The following is a 27,919-nucleotide window of genomic DNA, read 5'->3' as shown; positions in this document are numbered from 1 at the left end:
TTTGAGGAGGAGCTTCAGCTACAGCAGCTTCATGCTCAGGCCTCGTTGCTATGGTGACCTGTTAACTCAGTTCTAATAATCAACACGCTGATATTGTGTAAGTGTAGTCATGACGACAGCTAGTTCAGGAGTGAGAAACACACACACACAAACACACACCTTGCTAACCCACTCCCCCCACCCCACCCCCTCTCTCTCTCTGCAGTGAAAAGCCTCTCTCGCTCAAAATACTTCTGACAAACAGACAGGGCGACCAATCAGCCGCCAGTCAGGACCAGCAGGCCCCGCCTCTCTCTCCCTGCCATGTTAAGCCCCTGCCCACCAGAACAGACCCCGCCTCCAGCCCTATAGGTTCTCCCAGGGAGGACAGCAGGACTGGGGGCCCCTGCTCTCGGTCTGGGATGCCCTTTTCTAACACCGGCTCCCTCCCTCTGTGTGACACCTGGGAGCAGAGTCCTCTGGAAGATTTGGCTCCACCCCCTCCACCTGAGGAGGCGGGCCTCTCCACCCAGTGGACCAGAACACCCCCTGACCCCATCCCAGTACAAGCTCCGCCCCCACCCAGACCATACTCCCGATCCCCATCGCCTGTCGGCGCCAACGACAGGTGTCAACTGATGGTGGCGGAGGAGCCATATAACATCAGACAGCCACTGACCACACCCCCTATACCTAGCCCCACTTCCAGACCAGTCTTGCCCCCTCCAACCTACCCCACCAGAAACTGGTCTTGCTTACACCTGGACCTACCTGATGCTGTTGATTCTCCTGATCCACCGACCTACACCCCCCAAGACTCCCCCTCCAGCCTCCCCCTGCCTCCTGTGAGCTGGTATGGTCGGACCTGCTCCCCGCCCCCCAGCCAGGACTACAGCCACACCCTGCCCGTGGAGCGCTGGGCTGAGAATGTCAACAGGTACTACGGTTCCCAGAATGCAGCAGGAGGAGCAGGGGGGGAAGGGGCGGTGCCCAGTGAGGAGCTGTCAGAGCTGGACTCGTTATACCAGGCCAGTCTCCTGGCTCCCAGCATGCACCGGGGTAGCCGCGGAGTCAGCCCTCAGCCAACTGGCAACAGACCAGGTAAGACCTGCAGAGTACAGGTACGGTCACATGACACTGCTGTCACATGTCCTATTCATTTCATCTGAAGCTTCTGTGATGGAGAAGAAGTCAGGTGACAGGTGTCAGGTCACCTGACTCGGGTCAAAGGTCACTTGTGCTCAGCTCTCAGTGGACAAGCTGAGTTGGCCAATAGAAACACGTCCCATTTCCTACAGCTGTTTCTGAGGATTTACACTGGAATATTACTGTTAACTGTAACCATGACAACCACGACTAAATCACTGTCAGCTTGAATAGATGTTAAAATCAATAGTCATAATATCTTCAACAGTATCTATGTGTGTGTGTGTGTGTGTGTGTGTGTGTGTGTGTGTGTGTGTGTGTGTGTGTGTGTGTGTGTGTGTGTGTGTGTGTGTGTAGGCATGAGGAGAATGCTGTCAGGATCTGGACGGTCTAAAACACCGACAGCAGAGATCGAGAGATATGCCTACAGAACACCGGTCACACCTCAGCATAAGGTACAACTGACTGACTGTGTGTGTGTGTGTGTGTGTGTGTGTGTGTGTGTGTGTGTGTGTGTGTGTGTGTGTGTGTGTCTGTGTGTGTGGTGTATGGTTCAGTCTCATTCAGGATCCAGGAGGACTGAACTTTTAGCAGTAAATTCAGGTAGAATGTGAATCTCATTAATTTGTCATGATATAATTACATCTGCAGCTGGAGGTTATGCTCACATAGGAAGTCATTAAATAGACTTTTATACAACATGAAGAAGAAACTGCAGAAACTCTGAGCTTCAGGTTTGGTCTCGGCCCCACGTCGGCCCCACGTCGGCCCCATGTCGGCCCCACGTCGGCCCCACGTCGGCCCCACGTCGGCCCCACGTCGGCCCAGACTCTGAGCTGATCGTGTCATCCAGACATGTCTGATCACAGCTCTGTGTTCTGTCAGTTATCAGTCTCTGCTCAGACTCTCCACTGCCAGTTTGTGCTGTGCAGTAAATGACCTGTGCTCTCTGACCTCTGACCAGCTGTCGTCAGGTGAAGACGAGAGCTACAGCGCAGAAAACCTGCGACGCATCGCCCGCAGTCTGAGTGGCACTGTCATCGGGTCACGACCCCAACACATCAGCCTCTCCCACAGCTGTGTAAGTGACACACACACACACACACACACACACACTCTCTTTCCTTTCATTTATTTACAAACACACATTAACCTTGGTTAATGTTGGTTTCATCATCATCATCATCATCACCTTCGTCCTCTGCTGCCACCCTGTGTTCATACGATGGAACTGCAGCTGGTTCAGCATCTGCTCTTCACTCAGGGCTGATGACAGTTCTTCTCTGGTTCTCTGGTTCTCTATAGAACAGTGATAAAGCAGAACCTCAGAGTCATAAACACTCATGTTCTTCAAGTTCTGTAGATGTGGATCAGTGTGATGTCACTGGTGGTTCAGGTCTCCAGGTCTACTGGCCTACAGTTATTTTCTTGATCAATACACCTGACCGGTATTATCTTCAGTGATCGATTGATAGATCTGTGTTAAAAAAAGGTGTTCAACCTCAGAGGAGAGAGAGGAAGACTCTGAAGATGAAGAACTACTCCAGGTGTAACCAGACCTTGAGGTTTCCATGACGACACAGTCATTTCCTCATGTTTGTGTTTTATTTTGTCATTTTTCATATTTTTCCTCCATCATGTTAATTTCTTTCATTTTACCTCCTCCTCCTTTTTTTCTTTCATCTTTTGCTTCACTGCTCCTCCTCCTCCCCCTCCTGAAGGACCCCTCTGTGTCCAGACCCCCCCTCAAACACGCCGACCTTCACTTCTCCTCTTCCTCCCTGCTGCGTCGCCCCAGCTCTTCCTCCTCCTCCTCCTCCTTCACTACAGATCCCACCTACCTTCACCTCCAACAACCCCAACACCACGGCCCCCCAGCTCCTGCACCTCCTCCACAGCACCCCCCCTCGCAGACATCACGGCCCCACAGCTCAGGCCTCAGCTCCTGGGGACGCTCAGGTAACAAACACCCCCCCACACACACACACACCCCCCCATACCCTAACCCCTCCATCCACTGCTTCTTCAGGGGGGGGGCTCATATCAGGGACTGACAGTCCTGGTCTTAAACTCAGATCAGCTGGACTCTAGATTCACTGTATGCCCCCCCCTGTATGAGTCCCACCCGAGTCCCACCTGAGATAAACAACAAAAACAAGAAGAAGAAGAAGAAGAAGAATAACAAACTTTATTTATAGATAAACAGTGAAGATGAGGAGTAAAAAGGAAGCAGAGTAAATAATATAAATAAACCAATAAATAATAAACAGAGACTCAACAGATCAAAGGCGACGGCCTGTAAACAGTCAACAAACAGTCACCAACATCAAAGTAGAATCCAGATCTGTCACCTCATCATGTACCTGTCCAGTTTTATTTTTATTTCCACAGAGACCAGACCCAGACCCAGACCCAGACCTGACCCAGACCCAGACCTGACCCTGACCCAGACCCAGACCCGACCCAGACCTGACCCAGACCCGAACTAGACCAAGACCTGAACTAGACCCAGACCCAGACCTGACCCAGACCCAGACCTGACCCTGACCCAGACCCAGACCCAGACCGGACCCAGACCTGACCCAGACCTGACCCAGACCTGACCCAGACCCAGACCTGACCCTGACCCAGACCCAGACCCAGACCTGACCCTGACCCAGACCTGACCCAGACCTGAACTAGACCAAGACCTGAACTAGACCCAGACCCAGACCTGATCACACCCTGCAGGTTTTAGTCTGAACAGGGTCCTGGACTCTGGGTCAGAGTCTGCAGCAGCTGATCTGAGTTAATGAAGAGTCTTTGTCTCTGTGTTCTAACAGTTCACCTCTTTCTCCTACCACCCCCACCTCCCCACCCCCTACCCCCACCCCCACCCATTACCCCCACCCCCACCCCCACCCACCCCAGGATCTGGACCCGGGGTCCAGCAGCAGTTTCTGGTTGTGTCTGACCGGCATCAGACTCTCTCAGGTCAAGGCCTCCACAGCGTCGCGCTGAGTTACGGGACTCTGCCCCGCGCTCCTCGGCGAGCCCCGCCTTCCTCCTCTTCCTCCTCCCTCCCCAGGCCCAGAGCTGGTTCCAGTCCTGCCCCCCGGCCTAGTCCTCAGAGTCTCTACGCCACCCTGTCCCACCCTTGCCGCTCCCCCAACAGGAATGGTCACTACCGGCAACCATCGCTGCCCAGTAAGGTCAACGGGTCATCCCTCTACGCTCCACACCCCCTCAGGTTGCCGGGAGATGCCCCCGCCCAGCCACTCCGCCTAGACGTCCCACCTGAGAGCGACTGGCGCCATGATGCTGACTACAGGACTGTCCAGTCCAGCTCCACCTGGGACCTCCGCACCACTCGCCCCCACCAGACACTCCAGAGGAGCCACCCCCACCAGCCTGCCGCCCCCCGGCCCCGCAGGGACCCCCAGCTCTGCTCCCTCTGCCAGCAGCTTCCTGCTGAGCCGCCACGCCCCTACTGCTCGACCTGTGGCGCCTACGTGGCTCGGTTCCGCCCGGTCAGCTGATCAGCCCCCACTCCCCACACAACAGAAGAGTCACATGTCCTTTTTTCAGAAAGTGCCAACGTCTCTTCAGACAGCAGAGTACAGCTCTGTGATTGGCCTGGAGGGCTGCAGCGTCATCATGGCATCACAACATTATGACATCATCATGTGTGTGTTTGTTGGACTGAACACTGAGGTTTCTAATGGAGGTAAAGCAAGATGAAGATGATGAAGATGATGAAGATGACCTCTGCTGTCTCCTGGTCATCAATTCAATAAATCGAATAGGAGACTGTCATAAACCTTCATCATCATCATCATCATCATCATCAACATGTTGCAGCTGAAGCTTCACGTCTGATAATGACTTCAGCTGCAGGTTCATGGACTCTGGACTCTGGACTGTGGTGGATCTGATAGCAGCTGGATCTTCACATCTGGACACATCAAACAGGAAGTGAAAGACATGAGACGAGACTGAAGGACAGGAAGTAGAGTCCGAGCTCCTTCCTCCAGACTCTGATTGAAATCCACTTACTCTATTTATTTTTGTAGCTTGTCAGATCAGCTGTGTTACTCTGCTGTAGACCTGGTCTAGTTTTCTAAAGTCTGTTAGTCGCCTTGTGTGGGACAGCCCCCCCGTGGGCGGGGCCGAGTCCACAGCCTGTTAGAGGATTTTAGATCAATAACTGAAGCTTTTATTTTGAAGGAGTTGCAGCTAATATTTAGCATGTTTTCAGACCTGTTTGTTAGCCTGAAGAATCTCTATACTTTACTGTAACAAAGACAAATCCAGATGTTTCCCTGCAGCTGGACTAGAGTCTCTTTAGCTTGTTGCTGCTTCTGTCGACATCTCTCTGTTCAGGGACATGCTTCTCTGGTTCTACTCAGACCGGGTCAGACCTCAACCTGGTCAGACCACGTCTGGTAGAAGATGAAGGATCACCTTAAATCATGAATGCTGTTGTTCACAGACTGACAGACCTCTGTCCTACTGCCAAGAATCCAGGGGCACTCTGCCCCCAGTGCTGACCCCGCCCACCCAGTGCTCCGGGTGACGTAAAACAAACAAACCCACGTCTGGTCTGAAGTCTGCAGGTTAATGAAGATAATGATAATTACAGTGGAAATCCTGCTGAAAACCAGGACACAAACTCTTATCTGCTGACATATTGATTGATTGATTGATTGATTGATTGATTGATTGATTGATTGATTGATTGATTGCTTTATTGATTGCTTTATTGATTGATTGATTGATTGATTGATTGATTGATTGATTGATTGATTGATTGATTGATTGATTGATTGTCTGTGTGTCAGACCAGACCTGAGTTAAGTAAGAATGCAACAGAAAGTGTCAAAGATTCAGATGAGGAGAAAATAACTTTTATTTTATTTTTTGCTTTTGGCTTTTTGCTTTTTTCAGATTTGATTCTGTTGGTTTTGGTATTTTTGAATCTTATTTTTCTACAGTGCAGATAAACTGTACAAATTAACAGATTAACAGAATGTTTAAAGTTTAGATTCTTTAGATGATTGTTTTAGTAGGAAATCATCACATTCACTGTTGAAGCTGCTCAGCTGCTGCGTCCTTTAACTTCCTGCCTCTGAATTCATTTAGTTTCAGTTTAAAGATGAAAACAAACGCTTGATGATTTAAAAACAGAAACATGATGAATCTGAATGAAAATGTTTTCTCTGGTTCCTCTCAGCAGCTGAGCAGCATTTGGAGTTCACTTTTCTTCTTCTGCTGATTCTACAGACGTTTTCTCAGCTGACACGATGACTCATCACAGCAGGTGAATCACAGGTAAATCAGGTTTTACCTAAGTGAGTCAGAACCAGGACCTGCAGATGTCTCTCTATCCTGCTCTGATGGTCAACATGTCCACTGGGATGGACTGTCTCCGTCTCTGCAGGCTTGTGTTTCCATGCTGTGCTGACAGAAAGATTCTGTATTTTTGCAATAAAGTGTTGAGACAAGGAGCAACAATCTGCTTTTATTTCATGAGTCTGTGAGTTCATCTCGCTCTGATCACCTGCGCTGACGTCCAATCAGATTTCTTCTTTCTCACTCAGGAGGATCTGACTGAGAAGTTCATGTCAATTTGATGTCATGTCATGACTTACTATTCTGACTTTTTTATGCCTCAATATACTATGACGTTTTTATGTCTTTTCGTGCCCTTTGATCAAATGACTTTCTATGCCTTATTATACCAGGACTTTTTTTTTTTTACTTTTATACCTTACTATAATATGACATTTTTATGACTTTTCATTCCTTATTGTTCAATGACTTTTTATACCTAAATTATGCCTTACTACACTGACTTTTTTATGACTTTTTATTACTTATTGTGCAATGACATTTTTATACCTCACTATACAATAACTTTTTATGCCTTATTATACTATGACATTTATGCCTTACTGTACTTTGACTTTTTTATGACATTTTTATACCTCACTATACTGTGACTTTTCTGACTTTTTATGTCTTATTGTACTATGACTTTTTAGTGCCTTACTATACTTTGATATTTTGATGATATTTTTATGACTGACTTTTTATGCCTCATTATATTATGACTTTTTTATGACATTTTATGCCTTACTGTACAATGACTTTTTATGCCTCACTATAGAATGATATTTTGATGATTTTACTGTACAATGACTTTTTATGCCTTACGTTACAATGAAATATTATGACTTAGTATAGTATAACTTTTTTCTTAATTTGTAAGCCTCACTATACTATGACATTTTTATGCCTAACTGTACTATGATGTTTTTATTGCTTACTATAATATAGACTTGTTAATGTACTATACTATGACTTTTTATGACTTTTTAATCCTTAATGTACTATGACTATTTATGCCTCACTATACAATTTTTTAGCCTTCATATGCTTTATTATACTATGACTTTTTTAATGACTTTTCATTCCTTATAGTACAATGACTTTTTATGCCTTACTATACTATGACATATTATGACTTATTATAGTATAACTTTTTTTCTTCCTTTTTAAGCCTGTATTATATTTTTATGCCTTACGATATGATGAGTTTTTATGTCTTACTAAACTATGACTTTTTAGTTCTTATTATACTATCACGATTTTATGCCTTACGGTACAATGACTTTTTCATGTGTTACCATACTATGTTTTTTTTATCACTTACAATATTATAAGCAATGCTTTTTATTCCTTACTATACTATGATATTTTTATGATTTTTTTGGGCTTTTTTTTTTTTTTTTTAATGACTTTATTTGGCAGTATGGTGGAGAGAGGCAGGAAGTGGGGAGGCAGAGAGAGGGGGAATGACATGCAGCGAGGGGCCGTCCGATGCGGGACTCGAACCGGGGCCGACTGCAGCGAGGACTGTAGCCTCTACACATGGGGCGCCTGACTACTTATGCCTGACTAAACTATGACATTTTAATAACTTTTTATGACTTTATATGATGAATTTTTTATGACATTTTTATGCCTTACTATACTATGACATTTATGCCTTACTATACTATGACTTTTTATGTCTTACTAAACTATGACATTTTAATAACTTTTTATGACTTTATATGATGTTTCTTAACTTTTTATGCCTAACTATACTATGTCTTTTCTCTGACTTTTAATGCCTGACTATAATATGACGTTTTTTGACTTCTTATGCCTCAGTATACCATTTCATTTTTTTTTTTACTTTTTCTGCCTTACTACAGCATGACTTTTTATGCCTTCTTCCGTTCCTGTTCTCCTTGTATACAGCAGACTTTAAACACAAGTCTGAGTTTTCCCACAGCCAAAAATACACAGCTTTTGTGGCGCGTAACGGACAGGAAGAGGAGTACAGGGATCTGACGATGGCCTTCAGTGAATAGATTGACAAGAACTGCCTCCTTATGAACACCTCCAAGACCAAGGAGATGGTCATCTACTTTTGGAGGTCTAGGCCCTTCAGCCAGTCAGCTTTCGAGTGAAGGACTTTGAGGTGGTGCACACTTATAAATACCTAGGTGTGCACCTGGACAGTAACACAGATGCCATCTACCTGAAGGGGCGGAGCCGGCTCTTTTTCCTCAGGAGGCTCAGGTCCTTTGACGTCTGCAGTGAAATGCTGCACGTTTTATCAGTCAGTGGTGACCAGTGTAACTCTTTCATGCTGCAGTCTGCGGGGCGGCAGCATGTCAGACAAACACAAAGAGACTGGACAAGCTGGTCCAAAAGGCCGGGTCGGTGCTGCAGGAGTCTGGACTCACTCAGGACTGTTGTGAAGGGAGGCATCCAATGTAAGATGGAGGCCATCTTGGACAATAACCGTCCTCTCCACAACATCCTGGCAGGACAGAGAAGCAGCTGCAGCTGCAGCAAACGTCTCATCTCACTGCAGAACAGAGAGGTTCAGGAGATCCTTTGTTCCCACTGCCATCACACTATACAACACCTCAGCCAGAGGAAGTGGACTAATGTAATTATTATTGTTTATTTATTATTAACTGTTTTTATTATTGTCATCAACAATGAGCTAATGGACACATGGATTTCCCCTAAGGGATAAATAAAGTATCTATCTCAAGTCAGTTTGACTCAAACTGAAAAGCTTTTGTCAGTTTTCATTAAGTGCTGTATCGACTGTGCTGATGTCTTTTACTGAAAATAGCCTTTTCTTGCACTGTAACCCTTTATGGCCATAAAGCTGTTTATCAATCACATACTTGTTTTAGACCGTTACTGTTATAGACAAATGGGCAGAAAGACACAGAAACCAGATACATAGAACAAGAAATATTTAATTCATAATTCAAGTCATAACAGGCCTTCAAACTGAGAAGTTTTACAAACAACCCAGACCCTGAATCCTCCAGAAACCAGAGTCAAACATGATCAGATGGACCAGAGAGTAAAAACCGACAACGCAAACAAACCAGAAATTAATCACACACGTTGAAAAGAGTCGAGCTCTCGCTGTGTGTATGTGTGTGTGTCGGGTTGTGATGATAAAATATTAAAAAGATAAAAACAGAGATTCTTCACTTCATGTTGCTCCGTCTGTCGTCCAGTTTGGTTTGATCTTCGTCCTTGTCTTCGCTCTACAGTTCGTAAAAACGCTCAATAACCTGTGTGCTGTGAAGCCAACCCCATGCGTGTGTGTGTGTGTGTGTGTGTGTGTGTGTGTGTGTGTGTGTGTGTGTGAAGAATGCTAACGGAGAGAAAAGGAATGATGTGTGTGTGTTCAGTCCCATTGGTCACACTGAAAACAAAGAGTAAAGAGTGTGTGTGGTGCAGTGAGAGTGTGTGTCGTCCTTCTCACTGTGAGTCGGGATGAGCTGAGCCCAGAAAATCGCTGCAACAAACAAACAAACAAACAAACAAACAAACAAGTTCAGGGTCCAAACAAAAACACGATATTGAAACTTCTGGTGTAGAATGAATTCATTTCAGTGGGTGTAGTCGTGGGCGTGAAGTGAAGTGAATCCATATTTATTTGTTGCATTAAATTTAATTGTTAAAACGACCAATGGAAACCATTCTGACAGTACCGTGAGTATAAACTAGGGTTGAACAGATGGCCGAGTCTGGGATCTATGATCATCCATCCAACATTGATTGCTTAAAAGTCAAGATGATATTTGACTTGTTTTTTAATATTTTATTGTGTCAGTTAATGTTAATGAAACATTCAACATTTCTCGTTCTTTAAATATTGACACAAACGTTTTAATCTGATGTTTTTTTTCTACTCACAGAAAAATCAACAGGGTGAGTGACAGTATAGTTCATGTGTATCATGTGCATCTCCATACCACATATACATTTACATCTATACTATCAAGTACCCATATGCAAATAACTATAAATAAATGTTTTCCCATTAATGTAGTAATTTATTATTAACTGAAGTATTAAATTCAGATTAAATTTGATTTGCCTGCCACAGTTTAACGTATATAACTGCATGTAATCGTATACAAATATACACATATATAAACACACACATCTATCTCTGTACATATATACTGTGTATGTATATACACACACACACACATATATACATATATATATATATATGTGTATATGTATATACACACACACACACATATATACATATACATATATAAACATAAAAATTGTATGTGTCATCTTACTGTCATCACTCAGGTTACCTATGAGAGGGAGGGAGGGAGACAGACAGAGGAGATACCTGAGGATGTTTGGCAGCTCTGGGCTCCTGTAGATGAACTTATGCTTGTAGGCCAGAGACGATGAGAAGGGAACGAACTGAACCTTGTGACCACTGAGGCTCTTTGACTGGGAGGCCATGTTGTATAGCTGATGGAGGAGGAAGATGAGGTAGAGGAGGAGGGGGTTTGGTTCAATTGTTTTCTGTTCACACAGTGTCGGGTAAAATAAAAGCATCAAGAACACGTTTATTAAATGTTGTTGTTTATACCTTCTTGCCCAGATGAAAGGGAACCACACCGTCGTCTTCAGCGTGGAGAATCAACACAGGACAGGAGATGTGATTCACACTGAGGAGACACAATTCACAGTCAGACACAGTGATGGTGATGATGATGGTGATGATGATGGTGATGATGATGGTGATGATGATGGTGTTAGTGATGGTGATGTAGCGTACATACGTGGCCTGGCATCAGTCAAAAGCCATTAAGGAAGTTCATTATAAGGACATGCAGAGTTACGGACCCCTAACTGACACTTTGCGACTCTTTCCACCATCAAACTATCAGATTGATAGGGAACAGAGACCAAAGACCCCTCCTTCACAAACAGACCATGCTGGTAGCATGGCCGAACGACACAGAACCATACCAAAGATCAAAGGGTCAGCTCCAGGGGATCAACCAATGGACACCAGATAACTGGAGAAGTGACATTTGGTTGTTTCTTGTATAGGACAAGTAACAACAAAAAGGACTGATTAACACTAAGGTGTGAATCCTGGCCTGTCTGTGCCATGCATGAGCACACACACACACGCACACACACACACACACCAACCTCTCTTCCTCTGTCCCTCTCTAGATAAGAGTCATAAACTACAACCCACATTCCAATCCTGGGTAGTGACCAGCAGAACTCTCTTCACAGACACAGATCAAAGGATGAATGTAAAATTAAATATCTAACTATTCTCTAACTCATGAGATGTTCCTATGTAATAGTTTAATCCCAAACTTCTATCCCATAGAATGTTTGAAATGTAACATGTAGATTTTAAGACAAGGTCCTTCATGTGACCATACTGTCAGCACCCTTCACACAAGGTAACACACTACATGACATCCAGAATGTGCTTATTATTATTGTTACAGTCGAAGAACTGCTGTGTAATCCATATGTATAGATTATTAGCTTTGGGAAATGTTTATATTGTTGTTTGATCAATTAACCACTTGTATCATAATTAATTCCAGGTTTGAAGGATGTAATATGAAATCAACACTCCTATTACTCCTCTCTGCTACTATTAGTGCAAGTAGTTTTATGTTATTCCATTTAATGTTTTGTGGTCATGGTGGAAGAAGGATGTGCGAGTTTATAAGTAAACTCTAGATTTAAATTATTCTAAAAGTTCAGTGGAAAATTACTCTCTTCTCCAAGTGGTAACACAGGAGAAGATGGGTGACGCCCAGGAAACATGCGCCAGCCCCCAGGGGATAAAACAGTCGTGAACCATTCACACATTGCCAAAAAAAAACCCTAATTTTCTAAGCCAAGAAGCCAAAAAAAGCCCCTTTTTCTAAGCCTATTTTCTAAGCCTGTTCAGAAGCCAAAACCAGGCCTAAGCCTAAATCAGGACGACAAGAAGATGCGAGAAGCGAGAAACGATGCAGAAACTAGAAGCTGAGATCTTTGCTCAAAGCTCAGAGTCCCGGCTCAAAGCCCGGCTCTGTAGCCATGGAAACTCTTAGCTCTAAGCTGCTCGCCACAAACTCATGGCTCTTAGTCATTTTGCACTTTTCGCGTCTTTTATTTTTCTTTGCCACAAGCTCCAAGTAACATGATTTTTGTCTACATGCGCGATCTTTTATTTTTATAAGCCAAATCAAGACCAACTGAACCAAAGCAACAGAAGTGCCTCAGAGTAATTTTGTAACTTTTAATCATCATCAAGTTTTCCTTTTTGAAGATTTTGACAACTTTAGAGTCATCTGGTCAACGCCAGCCTCCTCTAAAGTTATCCAACCAAAGAGAAGAGCATTAGAGTTTATTTCGCATCAACCCGCAAGAGACGCCAGCAGAGACACATCTGCACGACCTCCTGCAGAGAAGCCGAGCAGAAATCAAGAGGGCCCGAGACAGAAAGTCTCCTGGCAAACTCCACCAGAGCTGAACCGCTGAGACACCGGCAGAATCCGTCATCGTGATAACGGGACACGGCCTCCAGGAGAATCCACCTAGACCCCGCGTCTCCAGGGTTACCACGGCAACCACAGCCGCCTGGGTTCCAGCCGAGGGTCTCCAGCTACAGCGCAACTCACAGTAGGCCGGTCTTAACACTCTGCTCATGGCTGGGTTGATGTCGAAATATAGCAATATTTAATCATCAAACCTAATTCTTAGATGTAGCATCATTAGCTGTATAGTCATAGTGTATAGCCATAACATATTCTCTCCCACCATTGCCAACTCATCACACTGCTCATTTCATTATTATTTTCATCTTTATGATTATTACACCTTGCATTTACTCTGTAGTTTAGTTAAATAAACTCATTTATTTACACCCAGTTGTTGTCCTGTTGTGTTCTTTTGACGTAGAGACTGGAGATCCATTGAATCGAGAAGTCATGGCTTCCGATATGAGATTGATAAATTTGGCAATGAAGTAATTCATTGTTGTCCTCCTAGAGGACTGGTGCCTCATTTCAACGAGAGTAAATCATTAAATATAGCGTTAACGCTACAGTGATGATGATGGTGTTGATGATGGTGTTAGTGATAGTGATGGTACATGTGTGACATCAAAGATCAATAAACAGTGGAGTTTATAAAAAGGGAAGAAACTAATCAATACAACTGATTTCATTTTAATGAACTAAAACTTTATTATTTATCATCATGTGTTTTTTAGCAGCTGATAGACGTGTTGCTGTTTCTAGTATCTGGGAGGGAAACACCTGCAGGGTCAAAGGTCACCAGCTGTAATACGAAAATAAACATTCCTGGGATCAGTCTGTTGTGGACTTTGTCTGAGTCTGCTAATCAGCTGTTGGTCCAGAACCAGTTCACTAAGATTTTAACCCTCAGACTTTATCTGGACCTGGACCAGAACCTGCAGCAGCTCAGACTAAGTTGAGAGTTTCAGGTTCCTGCAACTTCAAAAAAGGTTCTGACTTTCAACGAGTTCATAAGTTCTTCAAAAAGCTCCTGACCAAAAACATTTCAAGAGCTCCTGAACGTTTGTTGAACTTCTAAAAAAAGTTTCTTAACTTGAAAAACAAAGAAAAAAGTTTCTGAGTTCCTAAAAAAGTTGGAATTTCAAAAACTTCTTTCAAATGTCTTGATCCTGATTAAACTCTAACAGAGAAGATCCTGAGAACTGAATTAAACTTAAGTGTCTGAGCTTCGGACAAAAGTTCATGGGGAGAGAAAGATTGGCGCCCAGTGGCTCAACTGGTAGAGCACGAACCAGTCAGGCTGAGTCCTGACCTCAGTGGCCGTGGGTTCGAGTCCAACCCGTGGCCCTCCCCCTCCCCCTCCCCAACCTTCCTGTCACTCTCTCACTGCCTCTATCCCAATAAAAAACGACCTGTGAGTCTGAATCTGAGTCTGGAAGTTAAAACTTCTGCTCTGCTTTTCAAGCTGTCGATTCTGCTGCTGTTCATCAGTTTCTGGAAAGAGAACTGAGGCAGTCGAGCTTGTGATGCTTGTGTCAAAGGTCAAAGGTCTAATGTCACAGCTGCTGAGGCTGAAGGTCACCTACTTTTCGTCGCTGGCGAAGCGGATGTTGTTGGCTGTGATGGCGTCCAGGAAGAACCAATCAAAGCCGGGCAGGTATCTGTACACCTGAGAAACATACACACATCAAATACACACCTCACCCTGTCCGCTGTGTGTGTGTGTGTGTGTGTGTGTGTGTGTGTTACCATGGAGAAGGGGTGGCTCTTGGCCTCCTCTCTGATGTTGGTGAATGGAGACTCTAAGATCAGAGCGTCAGGAGGACTTCCTGAAAACACAAGGATCAATATGAGTCCAGTCATTTAATATTCAATGTGTAATGTTTAATATTTAATATTAATTCTTCAACTGAAAACTGATCAACAGGAGGATTTAAGTGAATCTTTAATCTTTTAGACTGAGTCTCAGATAAACAAAGAACTGAGAATCAAAATTTAAAAACCTTGAAATGTGAAAATGAATGATGGTACATTAACACTGTCCAGGTGAAGTGGAACACCTGTTGTACTGATGTGGATGAGGCTAACAGGAGAAGCTAAACAGCTAAGCTAATCAATTAGCTAACAGGGAAAGCAGCTGGAAGAGTGTGTGTGTGTGTGTGTGTGTGTGTGTGTGTGTGTGTGTGTGTGTCACACCTCTGTCACACAGTCGTCTGACCAGGTTTGTGGCAACTCTGCAAAACAAGAGACAAACAATCAGATTGAATCACTGACCTTATGTGCAGGTGTGTGTGTGTGTGTGTGTGTGTGTGTGTGTGTGTGTGTGTGTGTGTGTGTGTGTGTGTGTGTGTTACCCTGTCCCCAGAGAGTGTCCCCAGATATAAAGTGGCTTTTTATCCAGACGCTCTTTCAGCCAATCATAGATGAAGAGAGCATCTGATGTCATCCCCCCCTCCGATGGAGAGCCATCCGAATCCCCCCAGCCTGCGCGCAAACACACACACACACACACACACACACACGTCAGCTGTTAGTGTTAAAGCAGCAGGTGTGTTTCTTCATGTGTGGACGAGTCAGTCTCTCACCTCTGTAATCAAAGGTGACTACATGGTAGCCTAATGAACTGAGGACCTGAAGGAAGACAGGCAGACAGAAGGTCAGTCATGTGACCTCTGGTGGTGATCAGCATGAACGTGTGTGTATGTGTGTTCACCTTGTACAGCTGGACTCTGTGGTCTCCTCCTCTGCACAAACACAACAACAAAAAGGTCAAAGGTCATACATGACAATATGGGACTGACGCAGATGTTTGCGTGTGTGTGTGTGTGTGGGTGGGAGGGGTCACCTAGTCCCTGCGTTTCCATGGAGATAGAGGATGACGGGGTGGGTGGAGCTAAACGTGGAGTCATACCATTCGCCTTCTTTCCCCTGAGCTTCTCTCCACATCTGAGCAGGAACTGTGTGCCTGCAACACACATACACTTCCTGCTTTACAGGCTCCGCCCACCTGAACCTGTCATAGGCTTGTTTGTTTGGGTGTGTGTGTGTGTGTGTGTGTGTGTGTGTGTCTTACCAGACTCCGACCTTGAGTCCAGCTTCAGGCTCCAGGTAGAGGTTGTGTGTGTGGTTCAGTCCCTGGTCCAGAGGTTGTTTCAGGTCAATGAAGTACGGCATCCTCACTGAATGGGGAGGGGTCAGAGGTCAGAGGTCACTGACAGGTAACATGACGACTGCTGCTAACTGACACACTTCTTCTGTTACACCTGCTGTCAATCTCTCTGTGAGTCCCCGCTCTATCAGGTGTCAGAAACAGAAACCTGCTGACCTCTGGATCTAAATGAGAACCAGATCCAAAACGCTCAGAACCAGGAACCTGTTGAAACAAACTGAATTATGGTTCTGCTCCTCAGCTCCTTCAGGGACAAACGTGGAACCACAAACAACATGTCGTAGGTGGGTTAAGGTTTAAAGTGAGTGTTGAGTTCAGTCGTTTTAAGATTACACTTTACAATCTCTGTATCAGTGTGTCCAAAGTAAAGCAGGGAGGCAGCTGAAGGAGGGAAACCTTTGTCACACTCACCGAAGTTTAGGAAGACGAGTTTGGCCTGGATGGATGGACAGAGTTTGATGATGAAGGGGATGGAGACGTAGACGACGAGCAGCCACAGCAGGATCCTCTTCAGCTTCCCCACCACACCCAACCTGAGGACACAACACAGTCCACATCAGACTGGACTTACTCCTGTCCTTCTGTCTCTGTGTTTGGAAGCTGATCATTTTTATCAAATAATCTCAATTATCGTCTAGTGCAGTGGTTCCCAATCTGTGGGTTGGGGCCCACTGGTGGGCCGCGAAGCTCTTACAACTGGGCCGACAAATCATTTGCAAAACAGTATAATTGTGGTGAAAAGATTTAATCATACAAAAATTAAAACATTAAAAGCCAACGACAAGAGCAGACAAACATGGTGTTCCTGTTTCCTCTCGGTCTCATTCAAATGAATTATTGGGCCTCCGTGTTGTTACGGGCTCCGACTATGACACCAACATTTCAGACTGAACATCAACAACACACAGTCATCATTCATAAAACATGATCATTATGTTTTAATATAAGAGGAGTTTCACAACATCCAGGTGAACCTGAGCCTGGTCCATCCATTTATATCCAGATCCAGTTCCCAGACCTGGATCTGTCAGTTCCCAGACCTGGATCTGGACTGTGTAGAAACAGGAACCATCAGGAATCATCAGAGGAAATGATCAAGTTCAAACAGCTGCAACCTCTTTAATCTTTAATCTCCAGATTCGATTTCTCACTTTCTGCTGCAACACTCAGTTTATTTTAGTCCCGACAGGTTCAAGCTCTCTGTGTGTGTGTGTGTGTGTGTGTGTGTGTGTAAGCTGAGCTCTGATAACACTGCTGCTGTTACAGGATCCAGGTCTGAGGACTTGAATTATTCATGTGAACAGACTCTGCATCTTCAGAGTGAAACTTCTCCATGTTAGAGACCAGTAATCTGATTAAAACAACGTCTTCAACCTGATTACATCATTAAAAATGGTCTTATACCTGAATCCTCATCATGTTAGTTTAATTGCAACAATTGAAAAAAGACCAAATTATTAATTAATCAATCCTAAAACTTCCTGGGACCTGAAGGTTTTACTGGGACCTGAAGGTTTTACTGGGACCTGAAGGTTTTACTGGGACCCAAGGGACCTGGGTGATAAACTGCTGTGTCAGATACAGAGTGTGTTCAGGGCTCAGATCAGGTTTCTAGATGTTTCTGAGATGATTGGAAATAATTTAATGATGTTTGTGTGTAAAATAATATTCAGTTCAGAATCAATTACAAGTCCTGGTTTTTGTGTTGATGCTGACATGGACTAGTAAAGGACATGTAGAGGACTAGTAAAGGACTAGTAAAGGACATGTAGAGGACTAGTAAAGGACATGTAGAGGACATGTAGAAGACTAGTAAAGGACATGTAGAGGACTAGTAAAGAACATGTAGAGGACATGTAGAGGACTAGTAAAGGACATGTAGAGGACTAGTAAAGGACATGTAGAGGACATGTACAAGACTAGTAAAGGACATGTAGAGGACTAGTAAAGGACATGTAGAGGACATGTAGAGGACTAGTAAAGGACATGTAGAGGACAGATCCAACACGTCCACCTCCTCCATCAGATCAACTGTTCTCAGTTCTGATGTTTGTCCATGAAGAAGAAGAAACTGTTTTTTATCAAAATCAGTGTTTCAGATCTGATCCTTCATTAAATCCCTGCACCACAGTGTGTGTGTGTGTGTGTGTGTGTGTGTGTGTGCACGTGCGTTTCGTGCATGTGTGTGTGGTCAGTATAACGTGTGTGTCCAGCAGCAGCTGGCACAGAGCCTGCAGTATTATTAGCTGGTGTGGAGCTGCATGCTGCAACCTCAAGGTCACACAGAGGTGAGCCCACCGCAGAGAGGGGGGAGGTGTGTGTGTGTGTGTGTGTGTGTGTGTGTGTGTGTGTGTGTGTGTGTGTGTGTGTGTGTGTGTGTGTGTGTGGGGGGGGTAAGGCTGCAGGACGTACTAAACCCCGTCAGTCACCAGAGACAGAACTGGCAGTGGAGGACTGAGGTGTGTGGAGGAGGACCTGGACTACAGGCTACTGCTAATCATTATTTTAATTATCAATTATTTTATTGATTATTTTTTCAATTCACTGATTGGTTTACAAGATGGCGGTTTGCTGAGTCTGAGGAGATGTTTCAAACCTCTTGACTCACAAAAACCAAAGAGATTCTGTTTAAAGCAGCTAATTGTAAGTTGTTGCTAATGCTACATAGCTAGCATTAGCATTAGCATCCATTTAATCACCAGACTAGAAGAAACGCTGTAAACTTCATCTCTTTATTCACCAACATCTGTCTCCAGAGGTGGAAAACAACACTCTTATTTTGCTTCTATTTCTACTTCTCTTCTTCTACTGAAGTTAGCATGCTAGAAGCTAGCTGGAGCCTGGTCGGACTGTTAGCACGTAGTCTCCAGTCTGACCTGCAGACGTAGCTGCTCAGAGAACGTGTTATAACCTCTATATAATAAACACAACAGTGGCTGAAGCTCTTGGTGAGACTGCACAGTAAACAGTTGCTAATGCTAACGTTAGCTACGTAGAAATAGTAAAACTTAGAAACAGCTCCTTTAATATGTTGGAAGAGTAAAACAATATAAACACATGTACAAAACTGGAACCAGTGAAGTTCTGCTTTAAAAAAACATTAATGAAAATAGTTCAGATTAGTTTTCTGTCGGTTGTAGCAGCTGCTGGATCCTGATCCTGAACCAGAGAACCTGTTTAACGATACGATGACTACGATCAAAGATCCTCTCTACAGAAGACATCACATTACAGGCAGCACCAATGGGTGTTGTCCCCCTCAGCCCCGCCCTCAAGCGAAGGCAACTGACATGAAATGTGACTGTAGCTAATATTAAAATTTATCCCTGTCTAGACTTACCTCTCTGCATCCTTTGGGAAAGAAAAGACGGATCTGTTTTTCTTGTTATTACAGCACAAAGCTCAGACTGATGGATTACTTGTCCCTGCCAAAACAATACAACAATAGACGAGACAACATGGACAAATTTGGGCCTTTTTGCCGCTGTTTCTATCTGCTAACGACATCTGATCAGCCCAGTACAAAGTCATGTCAATTTAAGAGGCTAATAATCTGTTTTAGCAGTTGTTAAGCAAAGAAACAAGTTTTATTTAAGTTTTAAAGTTTAATCCATGGTTTATTGTATAAGTAAGTCAATCCAAAAATAACCAAGAGTATGGCACTGAGACAGAGGCAGGTCTCCAATAAAGTACATTTTGATGTCAGAATGTGGCTTTTGAAAACTGGGTCCAATATTTACTTTGGTGACTATGAAGCCAAAGAATCTGTGATAATCTGTGATCTCGTTCACTTCGCCCATCGGAATGAAAACACTCCTTCTGGTCTCCTAAAGGGGCGTGGAGGTGGAGAAACCCACGTCACACAGATACAGGAAATAAACGGAAATCTGACGTCTCAGTTTCTCTACTGTCTCTGCTACGATGCTGATGAGACAGGAAGTAGAGCAGAGACACATCTGATGTATTTGATCTAATTTATTAATTTGAATGTTTTTAGCTCTGACGGTTATTATTCCACTGTGGTTCAGACGTTCATGTTCTCCTCAGGATAAACCCTAATAACTGATCATCCTCTGACGTTTCCTCTAGCACCACCATAAAGTCACATTTGAATTAGTCTGACACTTTGGTTTATGATCAAACACCTGCAGAACTACTGATGTTCCCATCATCCTCAGCTGGACTCATGTGTTTACTGCTAAATAGCTAATGTTAGCGTGCTAACACTCATCGCAGTTTCTGCTCAGTTTGTATTTGAAATACTCGTCTCTTAATGTCCCACCTAGTGCAGGTTTAACCTGATCTTAGATTCAGATACATGAAGATTCAAACAGCGTCACTCTGTGCCAGATTATTGATCAGAGATTATTGATTGATTATTGTCATGCAGCAGAGTCTCATCCTTTAGTCTGAGGAGGAATGATGAGCTCAGTAAGATTTTGAGAGCTGAGACCAGGTCTATACAACACCACACACTCAGGATGACTGTGCATCCTCCACACACACACACACACACACACACACACACACACACACACACACACACACACACACACACACACACACACACACACACACACCACACACACACACACACACTCACACACACACACACTCACACACACACTCACACACACACACACACACACACACAAAGCAACAACAACTCTGACACATTCAGCAACAAACACTCCTTTGTTTACATGAACACAAGTAATCAGGTTACAGGACATCTGTTTATATTATATTTTATATTACAGGCTCAAGATCCTGATCTGAAATGATGATAAAAACATCTCAGATAGAAGATACAGGTGTAGATTTAATGAGGAAAATACCTTGTTAACATTTTTCTGAATCTTCACGTTTAGTTTATAATGTGAAACCAACATGATATAAAACACAAACTTCACTGACACACTGTACATTAATATATTTACATTAGGATTGTGTTAATGTCAAGCATCAACTCTGAAGAACCAGAAGCTGCAGTTCCTCTAACGACCACTAGAGTCTGGCTCCAACAGTGAGTCAGTCCCCATAGACTCCCATGTTAAACTGTCCAACTTTACAGCAGAAATCAACATGTTTACAGCCTGGTACAAAAACTGTTCTGGTCTCTAGAGCTAATTTCCTCCTTCATGACACCTGTTTATATAACTCACCTGTTTATATAACTCACCTGTTTACATTTTATTAAGGACTACAGTTATAGAGGATTGAGGGCGTGGCCTCTTTGAGTGGCAGGTGGGTGAGCGTATGCTTGCCACAACTTGCTCCACTCTCGCCCGCCTCTTTGACCATATTTTAATTAGCTGGTAGTGAGGGGGCGGGGTCAGACACTGCCAATACGGCAACAGTGGAGCAGCTCACTCTGAGCTTCAGAAACCTGTGGGTGATGTCACAACGGCCATCTTTGTTTACAGTCTGTGCTTCATGTGTGTGAATCTATTTTAATTTTTTTAACTAACACTTTCCTGACTTTGTTGTATTTTTACTGTATGATAAAAATAAAGTATTTTTATTTCTATTTCTATCTATTTGAATTCTTCTTTGTTGGTAATAATGTAGATTTTAAATTAAATCATCTTTTCATTGTTCAGTCAGAAAAAGTACATGTTTATAAAAAGCCTGTATAGCTGTTCTGAACACACACTGTAAATCAGACTGAAAGCTGGTCGTCATAGAAACGGGGGTAAAACCATCAGGATAATTATCATCTCAACGGTGGGTACCTGAGCAGTCAGTCCTCTGCCCTGGAAAACCCCCCCCCCAACACACACACACGCACGCACGCACACACGCACGCACACACACACACACACACACACACACACACACACACACACACACACACGCACGCACGCACGCACGCACGCACGCACGCACGCACGCGCGCGCACGCACGCACGCACGCACGCACGCACACACACACACACACACACACACACACACACACACACACACACACACACACACACACACACACACACACACACACACACACACACACACGATGAGGAAGTGATGAGTAAGTAAACAGGAAGACAGACTCAGCATCAGCTCTGAGGTGACAGCAGCTCTGACACAGAAGCAGGAGCCATGTTTTTATTTATCATTATTTATGATGTGACACATGGATCTGAATCCAGCTGCTGCCTCAGTATCAGTGAGGATCAGAACATCTGGATCCCTGTCTGGTGTTTAAAATCAAACCATCAACTTACTGATTCCAAACTAATCAGAGTTTAGATCCATAAAAAACTGATCTGATTTATTTCAGGATTCAAGCCTGAGCTGAACATCCTGTGACCTTCAAATTAAAAGCTTTCTTGTCAAGTGCTCTAACAAACATGTAGAGTGTGTCATTTTATTCGGCTAGGTTCAGTGGAGTAACTGACACACACTCATAAAGCATTTACAGAAATACAACACTTTCAATAACTGAAACTATATTTATCAAATGATATGAAATAAGTGAAACACAAGGTTTTGACTTGATTCAACTCTTTCATTTTTCTCTCCGTCATCTCACCTCATAGACAAACCAAAGACAGAGCAGAGTCACGTCACATGAGCACCTCCTACACAGGTGAGTGTCAGGTGATCACATCATCCATCAACCATATTCTACCTAAGGCCAGTTTCCTTGAATTAATATTAATATTTCATAAATCAAATGAACATAATTCATAATCAAACTTACACATTTTTCTAATTCAACTTCAAACTCTTCACATGGCTCCAACAGACAGTTTCCTCCCTCATTAATGGTTTTAAATCACTAACATGAACACATCACTTTTCACACACAGTCCAAAGTCTGTTTCGATCTTTCTTCTTCTCTGTCCCCATCAGACGGCGACTGTGACAGATTCAGACCCGGAGCTCCGAGGTTAAAGATCAACAGTCGAGTCTGAATTTCCCCAAAATCGACTTTCTGCCGTCAGAACGAGTGAGATCCATGACGGCAGCTCAGATACAGAAACTCAGACCTCCTTTATCTGCAGCAGCTCATGTCTGCCAAAACAACACAATACTACAGATACACTGTCAGGGGTCAGAGGTCAGGAGACAGAGTCAGGAGGGTGAGTGGGTTTAAAAACTCTGGGGGTCACCTGAGGTCATGTGAGGACTGAGACGCTGACTCAGTCAAGCTGAGACTTCTTCTTTCAGTTTGAGAGAAGTGATGACGCTCAGGGATCAAACCCGTGACCTGAGCCTCACACACACGTCAGCACAGTGATGTCACTTCCTGTCTGACTGAACAGAGCCAAGATCCAGAGCTAAACTCTGGTTCTGGACCCTCCTCCTCGGTGTCAGTCATCTGTTGCCGTGGTGATGATCTGATTTAAAGCAGGTCAAAGACCAACTTCGCTCTGACTGATCTGCTCTTCTCCTCCTCTGTTTCATGTTGTTGTTCTCTCTGGTATATCTGGTTCTGGTCGAGTCGCCACACCTGATGTTAGAACTCCACCTCTCACTGTGTAATGATGGAGTCACGTGTGTGTTTGCTGACGACTGTGAGGATCACACAACCGACGAAACAAATGCACCTCCTCCTCCTCAGAGGAGTGAGTGTCTGTCTGACAGGTTAGCTCTGAGGCTAACGTTAGCATCACTCTGCACTGATGAAGTTACCTCAACACTATCTGTGCATCCTCACCTGTCCCACCTGAGCAGCAGAGTGGGGGGAGAGAGCAACACACTCAGTCCGTTAGCAGGTTAGTGTTTGTGTGTGTGTGTGTGTGTGTGTGTGTGTGTGTTCAGGTGGACTTCCTGTGTGTAATCTGAGAGACGCTCTAATAAGGATTAGACTGACGACGTTCACCTGACAGGACGCAGCAGATTATTTAGAGGTGAACTGACACTAAACTACGGCAAGTAATGTGGGTCAAAGCCGATACTGATGGTTAAACTGTTAACTTCCTGCTGATCAGCTGACCTCTGACCTTCATGGACTCTGAGGTCACCACCATCTGAACTGTCAGAAAGTGGTATCAAAGCAACAGAGAAAAATAAAAAAGATTCTGTTTAAACCTGAGAAACGACACATTTTCCTTAGAAAACAACTACAACAATGAATCAGTTTATCACAATAGCTGGTAGCTGATTCATTTTCTGTTGATCGACTAATCGATCGATCGTTGCAGATCAGCTGATCAGGGAACAAACTTCTGTCTGTTTCGGCTTTCATCCAAACTACAGCTGCAGTTTTCTTTCCAGAACTACAGTGAAGAAGGAATAAAGCTGCCCAGACACCGCAGGGTTAATGATCCTCTTCATTATCAATTATCAATATTTTCTCAATCAGTACATTCATTGCTTGGTCTTTAAAATAGTGGAAAACAGAGAAAATGCTGATAAATGAACAACCCTGACCCTAACCTTCTGATACAAAAAAAATAACCGAAGCAATTAATTCATTATCAAAAGTTCCCGATTCATTTTTAGTTGAGCAACTAATTGATTGATTGATTGATTAATCATTTCAGTTTTACAGGATTAAAGTGAGTTTTCTCTGATCATCTCAGTCAGGTTCAGGAGTCAGAATCTCCCTGATCAATCTTCATTGATATCAGATCAATAACTGATGATTTGACAGATAAAAATATACAAAGAAAAGAAAAGTGAATTGAATGAGTTTGGTCATTGTCAGTCAGTCAGAGGTCAGAGGTCTCAGGGTCAAACACAACTGAAGACTGTTCAAACTCATCTGCAACTTCCAGTCTGACCAGCCGCTCAGTCTCAATGAAACCAGTCAGACCAGCTCACTGGAGTCAGATCAATTGATCAGACTGGTCTGATCTGGTGTTTGAAGTCGGCTCCTTTTCTGTATCTTTAAAAAAATCTCAGTGAAACCATATTAATAAATAAACAAATAAAGTTTCTGATGACAATCTTGTCTATCAGGTTGTTTTGGAGAAAATATTAAAAATGTTTTTTTTTTTTAATTCATATTAAATTATATCCAATATCAAGGTAAAGACTCTATAAATGCAATTATATTATTTCTTCCATTTTATTTATTCCTTTGCGGATGTTATTTATTTTGTAATGTTATTATATACTGTATGTGTCAGACATTCAATTCATTTTTCAATGTCTTGATTTATTATTTCATTTATTTCATTTTCACGTTATTATTTTTACTGTGTTTGATTCTTAACTCAGTTTCTTCAGTTTGTTTGGTAAATGGTAAATTATTTTTATTGATTATTTTTAAAGGATAAATCTTGAATAAGAACCAGCAGTAAACACACATCAGAACTAAGTTTAAGGTGTTGTTCACTGTGTTTGTGAATAATCTGAATTTCTTTTCTTCCAGTACAGAAACTCTTCAAACTATTTGACTCAACATCAGCGGATTATTTAGATTTTTGTTTAAACTGCAGTAACATGATGTTTTATGATGTTTCCATCAGTTTGTTGTTGTGTCATGTGAATAAAAACAATCAGTCCAGGTGCTATCACACCTGCCCCGGGTCCCGTTCTTACCTCCTGAACGGTTTCCCCATGCTCCGCTCCTCTGCCGGGCCCTGCCGGTCGTCGGCTGCGAGCCCCGCTGCTCCCCTGCCGGGACGCTGCTTCAGGTCCGGGTCGCTGTCCAGCAGAGTGCCGGTGGTCCCGCTGTCAGGCTCCGCAGTCACCGAGTTATTCCGTTTTCGCATCCCTGGAAACGTTGAAGGAAACAAGTGTAAACGACAGAAAACCGAGCGAATGACGAGCCGTCACTGCGGGCCTGTCAGCGGGGAGGAGGCCGTTATCCTGCCGGGAGACGGCGCGGTGAGAGCCGGTGAGGAAGGAGCGAAGTCCCGGCTGTGCCTCCAGCTGCTCGGCGCTCCGCACTGAGACCCGCAGAGAGCAGCTGATCCGCACCGAGCTGCCGTAGCCAATCACAGGGCAGGAGCACAGCCGCGTGGTCTCACTGTGCTGCGTCCACGGTCTCTGGGGAGCGTCGGAGCAACGACAACCAAAACAAAACCGGTTTATGTAAATTTAAAAAAACTGAGCTGGTGCATGATGCCTTCAAATGCTCCTCGAAAGATTAGTCCAACAAAAGAAAGGTTTAAAAACAGACTGTGGGCTCTCACAGAATCTGATGTGTGTTGGTGAGCAGCTGCAGATATTTAACACTGTGATATATAAGAAGTGGCAGAAAAATTAAACTGCCAGCAATCCTGATAAATCATATGAATTTCTAACAGTGAGAACACCAATGTGACATTCTGACCTTCTCCCAATTTATATTTACTTTTATGTTCTAGTTAAAGTCAGCGGTTGAAAATAACAAGTACATTTACTACAGTATTTCCATTTTCTGTTACTTTATACTTGAACTTGAACTACTGACAGCTGCAGGTACAAGTTACATTTTACATTAAGATTTTACAAAATTAAAAAATATGAAATCTCATAATAGATACAACACATTGTTCAACACTAAACCAATGGTTTCCATCGTTTTTTGCTTGTAACTTACTTAAAGAATAATTTGAATGAAAGATTCTTACTCATACTTTACTGTACTATAACAACATAACTATTTGAGGCTCAAACATTTAAATTTATTCAATATTTTCACAAAAATAAAAGGTAAAGAAATCACTGAATCAGATCTTTGTTTCTTCTTCTTTCCTCTCCCATGAATCATCTGACGACCTCTCAGATTTAACTGGTGACCCTTTGGAGGGGCGCGACCCCTACGTAGGAACCACTGGACTCAACTATCTAAACTATACATGTATAATATAATTGTATAATATATTTTATCACTCTTACTACGACTGAGTATTTCTACTGTGTAGTGCTGATACTTTTACTTCAGTAAATAAGCTCATTACTTCTTAAACCACTATTAGATTAAATAGGACTGTAATTTATGATTACTTACATTATTGATTTTTTTTATTAATTAATCATTTCATGTATGCCACATAAAAAAATGTCTATCATGGCTTCACAGAGCCAAACGTGCTGCATTCAATGTCTTGTTTTGTTTGATCCAAAGCCTAAAAATATCTAGTCTATGATGATATAAAACAAAAATAGGAAGAATATCTGGCGTTTTTTCACTACCTTTGCTTGGAAATGACGATTAATTGATTATCAAAATAGGTGTCGATTACTTTTCTGTCAATGATGAACCGACTAATGGTTTCAGCTCTAGACTTAAACCAGTTCTTCCAGTGAAATCAAAACGGAAACGTTCCAGATGTAAAACAAAAACAATTACCATTTCAATCCTGAAAAGAACCAAGTTTTCTTGGAGAAGTTGTTTTTTCCTTTGGATATTGAACGCAGCAGTAAATGGAGCAACAAAGTTAGCAGCGAAGCTAATCGGCTTCACCGAGAATCGACGTGACCGAACTATAACACCCACTTTTCCTAACAGTTTTATAACAACACGCAGACCCGGTAACGGAGCCCGTTTCCGCCTCTGGTGGCTCTTTGCCGCCACTGGACCAGTCTGACAGGTTTATTTGTAGCCGGTGTTGCTAAACGGAAATGCCACCGCGGGTTAAAAACGTTGATCTTCCGGTGATAAACAGCTGATTAACCTTCATAATTATCAATATAAATAAAACACACACCCTCACCTTTCAGTCTGCGAGGATACAGCGGCTTCACAACATAACTTTGGTAAATTTAACTGTTAAAACTTGTTTAGCAGCGACGGCTCGTTTCGCTGATTTTGTCCTAAACCGGCTTCCGGTGTGATACGTCATCTAGTCACATG

The 27,919-nt window shown here is 43.3% G+C and overlaps 2 protein-coding genes across 13 annotated transcripts in view; one reads left to right on the top strand and one right to left on the bottom strand.

Annotated features, from left to right (window-relative positions):
• Positions 1 to 6,618, top strand: part of usp54a (ubiquitin specific peptidase 54a) — a 37,852-nt gene extending 31,234 nt beyond the window's left edge. For 7 of the 9 annotated variants that reach the window (XM_056394857.1, XM_056394861.1, XM_056394855.1 and 4 more), the window contains 5 exons: positions 206 to 1,080; positions 1,483 to 1,580; positions 2,090 to 2,206; positions 2,847 to 3,084; positions 4,036 to 6,618. In XM_056394857.1, the coding sequence (XP_056250832.1) occupies positions 206 to 1,080; positions 1,483 to 1,580; positions 2,090 to 2,206; positions 2,847 to 3,084; positions 4,036 to 4,643 (1,936 nt within the window). In that variant the 3' untranslated portion in view covers positions 4,644 to 6,618. The remainder of the gene's footprint in view (positions 1 to 205; positions 1,081 to 1,482; positions 1,581 to 2,089; positions 2,207 to 2,846; positions 3,085 to 4,035) is intronic. The other 2 variants (XM_056394862.1, XM_056394863.1) reach the window with 2 other exon arrangements.
• Positions 6,619 to 9,414: 2,796 nt separating this feature from the next.
• On the bottom strand, positions 9,415 to 27,909 carry abhd12 (abhydrolase domain containing 12, lysophospholipase). 4 transcript variants are annotated; one of them, XM_056394819.1, is made up of 14 exons: positions 27,780 to 27,909; positions 25,678 to 25,852; positions 16,591 to 16,712; positions 16,084 to 16,189; positions 15,856 to 15,975; positions 15,724 to 15,754; positions 15,596 to 15,641; positions 15,365 to 15,494; positions 15,207 to 15,244; positions 14,760 to 14,839; positions 14,597 to 14,679; positions 11,096 to 11,174; positions 10,847 to 10,974; positions 9,415 to 9,988 (listed from the first exon to the last, which is right to left on the bottom strand). In XM_056394819.1, exons 2-14 carry the CDS (start codon positions 25,848 to 25,850, stop codon positions 9,952 to 9,954), a joined length of 1,173 nt encoding a protein of 390 aa, XP_056250794.1. In that variant the 5' UTR covers positions 25,851 to 25,852; positions 27,780 to 27,909; the 3' UTR covers positions 9,415 to 9,951. The 4 variants fall into 4 exon arrangements, with proteins under 4 accessions (XP_056250794.1, XP_056250797.1, XP_056250796.1 ...); XM_056394822.1 differs by having other exon boundaries at positions 27,774 to 27,887; XM_056394821.1 differs by lacking the exon at positions 27,780 to 27,909 and adding an exon at positions 27,416 to 27,767.
• Positions 27,910 to 27,919: the final 10 nt, after the last annotated feature.

Source organism: Seriola aureovittata, chromosome 14 (assembly GCF_021018895.1).
Source record: "Seriola aureovittata isolate HTS-2021-v1 ecotype China chromosome 14, ASM2101889v1, whole genome shotgun sequence".
NCBI classification, from domain to species: Eukaryota; Metazoa; Chordata; class Actinopteri; order Carangiformes; family Carangidae; genus Seriola; species Seriola aureovittata.
The sequence above is the reverse complement of the archived record's forward strand: the minus strand, read 5'-3'. Positions and strand labels throughout refer to the sequence as shown.

Excerpts from the sequence above, each read along its gene's own strand:
- abhd12 (XM_056394819.1), bottom strand. The coding sequence starts at position 25,850 with ATGCGAAAACGGAATAACTCGGTGACTGCGGAGCCTGACAGCGGGACC. Across the intron at positions 14,680-14,759 it reads AGAGCCACCCCTTCTCCATG|GTGTACAGATACCTGCCCGG; the intron begins GTAACACACACA and ends TATGTTTCTCAG. Across the intron at positions 10,975-11,095 it reads CCTTTCATCTGGGCAAGAAG|CTATACAACATGGCCTCCCA; the intron begins GTATAAACAACA and ends CTCCTCCATCAG.